The following is an 8933-nucleotide window of genomic DNA, read 5'->3' as shown; positions in this document are numbered from 1 at the left end:
GGCCCCCCCCCCCCCCCCTAATATCAGTATTTGTTGTTTGCTGAAAGGGAAGGTGGCAGATTGACATAACAGTACATGATCACTGCCAACCCTCTAATGACCTAATTTTATGTTCATCTTAAGCCAACAGGACACATCTTTCTTTCTCGCATGTACATGTAGGAATGAGCTCACTTTTGTTTTGTTTTACATGTATTGTTGAAAATTCATGGTTCCTAGGGTTTCTTTTTTTTAATAAATGTCATATTCTAAAACAGGAAAATTGCTTCTTTGTGTTGTTTCATGGAGAAATTTGATATTTCTTGATTTTGAATATTAGAATGAATTAATTTAGATATTTGAAAGCAAGACCTGTAGACTTTGTTGCATATAATGGAAAAGGGTTAACTGGAAAGTCAGTGTGATGTGGAATTCACTGGAGGTGCAGAAATATGAAGAGGGTGGGGCCAAGCTTGGCAAGAGATCGTCTGTGTGAAATATGTCAGAAGAATGATAGTGGAACAGTGAGAATTATGTGATAGATTGGAATCGGTGAAGGATTTACATATCAAGGGACAGGATAGGTGGGTGATACGCCTGTGGTAACTTGGGCAAGACGACTTTGAGGGAATGTTGAGAGTTATGCTTGATGAAAGATGAAGGTGTGTAGCTTGGATTGTTTGAGATTGGTGCTTTGCGGGAGTGAGTAGGAATTGTAGAGAGGGGGGGGGGGGGGGTACAAGTAACGTGTGATGTGTAGATGGACATAGAATATGACTTTACCTAGGTTGGGATTGAAAAAAGGACTGGTTGGCGAAGGCAAGCGGGCTGTACGTTGGTATATGGTCACGTGCTGAGGAGGGGGCACCGGGCATGTTTTAAGAGAGTATTTAAAGTTCGAAGTAGGGGGGGGGGTTGATTTGATCTCTTCGTCTTCAGCTAGACACAAAACCCAACAAGTTATTTTGTCCGATTTTGTTTCAGACTGACGGGCTGTGAGGTTTGAATAACCGATTAAAGTCTACATCTTGGATGCCAAGATATTATTCTTGATGGTGAAAGGTATACATTCACCTTACAATAGACACATTGTCCAAATATCCGTCTCAGGGGCCATATCCGGAGTTCACTAATCCTTACATTGTTTCGTGCCATTCTCTTTGATCCTTTATAATCTTCCCGCTGCAAAGCGCGCGGCACGCGCCGAAAAAGGACATCGCCTTTTCAAAACGGTTCAATTGATCGCTTTTCACCAACGCTGAATTCTGTTTTATCTTAAAAGATGATCAGGATTTGTTTTTCTTAGGGATGGGACCTTCAATTATCTAGCACATCCGTGTGGTTTCATTGGATAATGCCTAGCGACCAATCAAAATAGGCATATCAAATTTGGCTTTTTGCAAGTCCTGTTTTGTAAAGCCCACATTCTACTTAAGACCACCGTTTCGTAAGCACCTCGAATTGATCACCAACAAGTTTTATTTTTTTGCAAGTGGAAAAGTAAAGCTTAGACATTTCCCTTAAAAGATATCGAACTGCACTATGACAACCACGATGCTACCATTGAACTCTCAACTAACGAAGAAGCAGATTGAGATCCTCGAAGCTGAATTCGTCATCAACACACGCCCTGATATTACTACTAGAGATCGCTTGGCAAACACATTGAAAATCAGTAACCTCTTGATATATGTAAGTTTTCTACTTATTTAGTCATTCATTCCCTATTTTATAGTTAAACAACTCTTTAAAAAGCTATCTCTTGCTCATCACAAACTTTTAATGAAAAAAATGCATTGCCTACCACCCGATTTTGGAGGCATCTCCAACTGTTCTGTGTACTTCCGAGTGTCGATTAGTAGTCAACAGTCAATACCCCCTCCTATATATCACCACCACCACCATCTAGTCACCAATAATCTCTTGTATACTTATTATGAAAATCACAGACTGTATAGCAAAGACTAATAAGTTGCATCTTTCTTTTTCTAGGTTTGGTTCCAGGTTCGTCGCTCAAGACTTCGTCGCAACCCCTCTCAGAGGAGAGTATCTCAGAAGAGCAAAGTGGACACCACCCACCAACCCAGTCAACTCTCCGTCGTCATCGATGACGCTGACGTAACGAAGTCATCTTCAGACGTAGCTGATCAACCCTTAGATCTCTCCACGGCCAGTCGTAAACGAAAGTCCCAAGACGACATCAATGACAAAGAGATGCCTCCTCATCCCTGCAAGAAACCGGCAACCAACCTGCCATTGATGACCTCGCCGACCCACCACCCTGCTGTTTGCGGCGCCAACCAGTACAGCTCGTCAGTTGACACAACAAGCGGCGTCGGCATCAGTCCATTAATGTCGGTTGACTTTCTCTCCCGAAGCAGTCAGACAGAAAGGATGCCTTGTCATGACGTCACACATCTCTACAGAACGCCGATGTTTTATCCGTGTGCAGTCCCGTATTTGATTTACTACCACTGATAATATAAGTGGCAATTTAGAAGAACATTTTGTGAACAATATGATTATAACAAGATCGAAGCTAAAGATTCTTAATATAGATGATTGGTCTCGGAGGCATTGGATACGTTTTTTGGCGAGGGACATTTTCCAAGTAGAGTGTGGTCTTTATTATTGTTTTTTGGTATCCGATAATTTTTGATAATTTCTTATGGTCTCTTAGTTGTTTTTGTTCAAATTTTACTTGTTACTTGATATGTCATTTATGTATGGTTTCTCGAATGGAATACCAGATGAAAATATTTTCATAATAAATTTTGTCTTCATTTTGTTTTGTGTAAATTGTTAAATTGAAAAGAATGTAAAAACGAAACGAGACGGGTGGCATGAGAATGTCGTAGAAAACTAAAAGTTGATTTAAATTGCTTGCGCAAAAATATGAGGAAAAATGATGAAAGATAAAATAAACAAAGGATATCGCTTTCTAGAAGTAGGATAAAATATGACCTCCCCCCAAGAAGAAAGAGATGAATTGAGGATTTGTTTATATATACAAAGGTTTCAACGACGTATATAGGAGAGAGAAGGTGACTGAAATTGAAAAGAAAAATGCACTGAAAGAGAGGACCTTTGAGAGAGGAAGAGCAGCGGGTTTAGAAGAGAGAGGGATAAAGGAATATTTCAACAAGCTTGCATCCGTTGATGAGACTTATGAAGATATTTTTACTTGAAACGAGAGTTTTAGCTCTCTCTCTCTCTCCTTTCTCTCTTTCTTTCAGTCTATCTCTCTTTTCTAACCCATATCTCCACCCCCTCTCTCTCCCATTCTTCAATCCCCTTCTCTTTCTACCTCTATCTCCTTTCTCTCTTTCTTTCAGTCTATCTCTCTTTTCTAACCCATATCTCCACCCCCTCTCTCTCCCATTCTTCAATCCCCTTCTCTTTCTACCTCTCTCTCCTTTCTCTCTTTCTTTCAGTCTATCTCTCTTTTCTAACCCATATCTCCACCCCCTCTCTCTCCCATTCTTCAATCCCATTCTCTTTCTACCTCTCTCTCCTTTCTCTCTTTCTTTCAGTCTATCTCTCTTTTCTAACCCATATCTCCACCCCCTCTCTCTCCCATTCTTCAATCCCCTTCTCTTTCTACCTCTCTCTCCTTTCTCTCTTTCTTTCAGTCTATCTCTCTTTTCTAACCCATATCTCCACCCCCTCTCTCTCCCATTCTTCAATCCCCTTCTCTTTCTACCTCTATCTCCTTTCTCTCTTTCTTTCAGTCTATCTCTCTTTTCTAACCCATATCTCCACCCCTCTCTCTCCCATTCTTCAATCCTCTTCTCTACCTACCTCTCTCTCCTTTCTCTCTTTCTTTCAGTCTATCTCTCTTTTCTAACCCATATCTCCACCCCCTCTCTCTCCCATTCTTCAATCCCCTTCTCTTTCTACCTCTCTCTCCTTTCTCTCTTTCTTTCAGTCTATCTCTCTTTTCTAACCCATATCTCCACCCCCTCTCTCTCCCATTCTTCAATCCCATTCTCTTTCTACCTCTATCTCCTTTCTCTCTTTCTTTCAGTCTATCTCTCTTTTCTAACCCATATCTCCACCCCCTCTCTCTCCCATTCTTCAATCCCCTTCTCTTTCTACCTCTCTCTCCTTTCTCTCTTTCTTTCAGTCTATCTCTCTTTTCTAACCCATATCTCCACCCCTCTCTCTCCCATTCTTCAATCCCATTCTCTTTCTACCTCTCTCTCCTTTCTCTCTTTCTTAGTCTATCTCTCTTTTCTAACCCATATCTCCACCCCTCTCTCTCCCATTCTTCAGTCCCATTCTCTTTCTACCTCTATCTCCTTTCTCTCTTTCTTTCAGTCTATCTCTCTTTTCTAACCCATATCTCCACCCCTCTCTCTCCCATTCTTCAATCCCATTCTCTTTCTACCTCTCTCTCCTTTCTCTCTTTCTTAGTCTATCTCTCTTTTCTAACCCATATCTCCACCCCTCTCTCTCCCATTCTTCAGTCCCATTCTCTTTCTACCTCTATCTCCTTTCTCTCTTTCTTTCAGTCTATCTCTCTTTTCTAACCCATATCTCCACCCCTCTCTCTCCCATTCTTCAATCCCATTCTCTTTCTACCTCTATCTCCTTTCTCTCTTTCTTTCAGTCTATCTCTCTTTTCTAACCCATATCTCCACCCCTCTCTCTCCCATTCTTCAATCCCCTTCTCTTTCTACCTCTCTCTCCTTTCTCTCTTTCTTTCAGTCTATCTCTCTTTTCTAACCCATATCTCCACCCCCTCTCTCTCCCATTCTTCAATCCCCTTCTCTTTCTACCTCTCTCTCCTTTCTCTCTTTCTTTCAGTCTATCTCTCTTTTCTAACCCATATCTCCACCCCCTCTCTCTCCCAATCTTCAATCCCCTTCTCTTTCTACCTCTCTCTCCTTTCTCTTTCTTTCAGTCTATCTCTCTTTTCTAACCCATATCTCCACCCCCTCTCTCTCCCATTCTTCAATCCCCTTCTCTTTCTACCTCTCTCTCCTTTCTCTCTTTCTTTCAGTCTATCTCTCTTTTCTAACCCATATCTCCCCCTCTCTCTCCCATTCTTCAATCCCCTTCTCTTTCTACCTCTATCTCCTTTCTCTCTTTCTTTCAGTCTATCTCTCTTTTCTAACCCATATCTCCACCCCCTCTCTCTCCCATTCTTCAATCCCCTTCTCTTTCTACCTCTCTCTCCTTTCTCTCTTTCTTTCAGTCTATCTCTCTTTTCTAACCCATATCTCCACCCCCTCTCTCTCCCATTCTTCAATCCCCTTCTCTTTCTACCTCTCTCTCCTTTCTCTCTTTCTTTCAGTCTATCTCTCTTTTCTAACCCATATCTCCACCCCCTCTCTCTCCCATTCTTCAATCCCCTTCTCTTTCTACCTCTCTCTCCTTTCTCTCTTTCTTTCAGTCTATCTCTCTTTTCTAACCCATATCTCCACCCCCTCTCTCTCCCATTCTTCAATCCCCTTCTCTTTCTACCTCTCTCTCCTTTCTCTCTTTCTTTCAGTCTATCTCTCTTTTCTAACCCATATCTCCACCCCCTCTCTCTCCCATTCTTCAATCCCCTTCTCTTTCTACCTCTATCTCCTTTCTCTCTTTCTTTCAGTCTATCTCTCTTTTCTAACCCATATCTCCACCCCTCTCTCTCCCATTCTTCAATCCTCTTCTCTACCTACCTCTCTCTCCTTTCTCTCTTTCTTTCAGTCTATCTCTCTTTTCTAACCCATATCTCCACCCCCTCTCTCTCCCATTCTTCAATCCCCTTCTCTTTCTACCTCTCTCTCCTTTCTCTCTTTCTTTCAGTCTATCTCTCTTTTCTAACCCATATCTCCACCCCCTCTCTCTCCCATTCTTCAATCCCCTTCTCTTTCTACCTCTCTCTCCTTTCTCTCTTTCTTTCAGTCTATCTCTCTTTTGTAACCCATATCTCCACCCCCTCTCTCTCCCATTCTTCAATCCCCTTCTCTTTCTACCTCTCTCTCATTTCTCTCTTTCTTACAGTCTATCTCTCTTTTCTAACCCATATCTCCACCCCCTCTCTCTCCCATTCTTCAATCCCCTTCTCTTTCTACCTCTCTCTCCTTTCTCTCTTTCTTTCAGTCTATCTCTCTTTTCTAACCCATATCTCCACCCCCTCTCTCTCCCATTCTTCAATCCCCTTCTCTTTCTACCTCTATCTCCTTTCTCTCTTTCTTTCAGTCTATCTCTCTTTTCTAACCCATATCTCCACCCCCTCTCTCTCCCATTCTTCAATCCCCTTCTCTTTCTACCTCTCCCTCATTTCTCTCTTTCTTTCAGTCTATCTCTCTTTTCTAACCCATATCTCCACCCCCTCTCTCTCCCATTCTTCAATCCCCTTCTCTTTCTACCTCTCTCTTCTTTCTTACAGTCTATCTCTCTTTTCTAACCCATATCTCCACCCCCTCTCTCTCCCATTCTTCAATCCCCTTCTCTTTCTACCTCTCTCTCCTTTCTCTCTTTCTTACAGTCTATCTCTCTTTTCTAACCCATATCTCCACCCCTCTCTCTCCCATTCTTCAATCCCATTCTCTTTCTACCTCTCTCTCCTTTCTCTCTTTCTTTCAGTCTATCTCTCTTTTCTAACCCATATCTCCACCCCTCTCTCTCCCATTCTTCAATCCCATTCTCTTTCTACCTCTATCTCCTTTCTCTCTTTCTTTCAGTCTATCTCTCTTTTCTAACCCATATCTCCACCCCCTCTCTCTCCCATTCTTCAATCCCCTTCTCTTTCTACCTCTATCTCCTTTCTCTCTTTCTTTCAGTCTATCTCTCTTTTCTAACCCATATCTCCACCCCCTCTCTCTCCCATTCTTCAGTCCCATTCTCTTTCTACCTCTATCTCCTTTATCTCTTTCTTACATTCTATCTCTCTTTTCTAACCCATATCTCCACCCCCTCTCTCTCCCATTCTTCAATCCCCTTCTCTTTCTACCTCTCTCTCCTTTCTCTCTTTCTTTCAGTCTATCTCTCTTTTCTAACCCATATCTCCCCCTCTCTCTCCCATTCTTCAATCCCCTTCTCTTTCTACCTCTCTCTCCTTTCTCTCTTTCTTTCAGTCTATCTCTCTTTTCTAACCCATATCTCCACCCCCTCTCTCTCCCATTCTTCAATCCCCTTCTCTTTCTACCTCTCTCTCCTTTCTCTCTTTCTTTCAGTCTATCTCTCTTTTCTAACCCATATCTCCACCCCCTCTCTCTCCCATTCTTCAATCCCCTTCTCTTTCTACCTCTCTCTCCTTTCTCTCTTTCTTACACTCTATCTCATTTTTCGAACCAGTATCTCCCCCTTTCATTCTCTGTCTGCCCCCTTCACATTTTCCCTCAGTCTCTCAGTGTTTCCCCTCACTTACGTTAAATGACATACAAGCGTACATACAGTTTCAAAATAAATTAATTTATTAAAGCAGTGCATATTTCATGCACTAGCAGTAGCACAATCTTGTATGGACGGCTGGAATCATTGCATCACACAAACATGAAACATCATCTTGTCTTGAAAGAATGGCATCTTTTAGCAAGGTCTTAACATTTCCATTTCAAAATTCTGTTCTATAATAACCGACTTGAAATAAAAAAATACAATATCAAAATATTCAAATGAACAATCATTCATAGGAATTATCAATGATTTAAACAATTTAAAAGTTAATGTGACAGAACGAGATGGAAATAGTACTTTTGCCATGAAGGAAAGACTAGAGTTCTTTCACACTGTACATAACAAAGCATAATTTCATTAAATGATAACCAAATAAAATAATACGCTATTTTACCCATTAGAATTCCAACTTACCAAGACCACACTAACAATGCCTTAAACACAGCATGGTCTAACCATCACTGAATCAAAATACAAACAAAATAGTACTGTATTCTGTAATACACAACTAAATTTCTGTCTAAAAAGTACACATTTTCTTAAACTTTGAGTTGATTACAAAATTAGAGTTAATACATGAAAATGACTCAAAGGAATTATTCTACAATGACTATGCAATTAATCTCAAATGACAATAGCAAACAAGACACTACAAAATTTTGAAATGTCATCCATTTCTCCTTGAAAGGGGTGACTGTCCTCAAAAGAAGTCAGTTGCACAGTGGAGGGGAAGGGGGGGCAACTAATAGACTATATTGCTGTAGAATAGTCTTGAGACATACATTTTGATAAAACAATGAAAAATACACTGTGAAAGTTGGGTATGAATCATGATAGTCATTTGATGTTTATGGAAGGCAATCTGTAATCTTTTTGTTCCATGGCAAAATATTGGTGGTTTGTAAAGGTAACGGTGACAAATACATTATCATTTTGTTCGGTATATATCATAATCACAAAAATAATACAGATAATGATTATAATAATAATAACAACAACAAAAATGATGATGATGATAATCAAAACATCATTTATTAAAATGAAAATCTCAGAACAAACCAATAAAAGAGCAAAGAGAATAATGGCTGCCAACATATAAAAAAACATACATTATCATTAAGGCAAGACAATATTTTGTGCTACCTGGCATCTTGAACCCTGAAAACTTGCATAAAAATATACATTACAATACATTTGATAAGTGAAAACTACAAATTCTCTTTTTGTTTGGATGCCCTTGTTTACATTTAACATCTATCACACAGTCTTATGAAACATCGACCCTGTTCATAACACAAATACAATTTAACATACATATATATTATCAATGATATGTCAATAACATAACAAAAAGAGGAGCATTGTTATTTCGCCAAGAAGCAATATTTCTAAGGTAACTGTCATAGCAATCAAACTTGTATTGGTAACATATTTGGGGAAAGATCAAGGACCTGGGCATTATTTTCAAATCTCATACCTTTGAAATGCATGTAGATTTCCACATAATGTTTTGCATGTTGAGCAATAATGCAGCCCTGTAGCACATGTTTTGGAAAGTAAAAATA

At 40.1% G+C, this 8933-nt stretch overlaps 1 protein-coding gene across 1 annotated transcript; it reads left to right on the top strand.

Annotated features, from left to right (window-relative positions):
- The first annotated feature begins 18 nt into the window (after positions 1–18).
- On the top strand, positions 19–2716 carry LOC121408224 (paired box protein Pax-6-like). The gene is made up of 2 exons (XM_041599618.1): positions 19–1671; positions 1972–2716. The coding sequence occupies exons 1-2, from the start codon at positions 1522–1524 to the stop codon at positions 2455–2457; spliced, it is 636 nt and encodes a 211-aa protein (XP_041455552.1). The 5' UTR covers positions 19–1521; the 3' UTR covers positions 2458–2716.
- The last annotated feature ends 6217 nt before the right edge of the window (positions 2717–8933 follow it).

The sequence above is a fragment of the Lytechinus variegatus genome, chromosome 2 (assembly GCF_018143015.1).
Source record: "Lytechinus variegatus isolate NC3 chromosome 2, Lvar_3.0, whole genome shotgun sequence".
Classification (NCBI taxonomy): domain Eukaryota; kingdom Metazoa; phylum Echinodermata; class Echinoidea; order Temnopleuroida; family Toxopneustidae; genus Lytechinus; species Lytechinus variegatus.
Note: the sequence above shows the minus strand (reverse complement) of the source record. Positions and strands in the feature narration are given on the sequence as shown.

Coding starts and splice junctions, on each gene's coding strand:
- LOC121408224 (XM_041599618.1), top strand. CDS start 1,522: ATGACAACCACGATGCTACCATTGAACTCTCAACTAACGAAGAAGCAG. Junction 1,672..1,971: donor TCAGTAACCTCTTGATATAT/GTAAGTTTTCTA, acceptor TTCTTTTTCTAG/GTTTGGTTCCAGGTTCGTCG.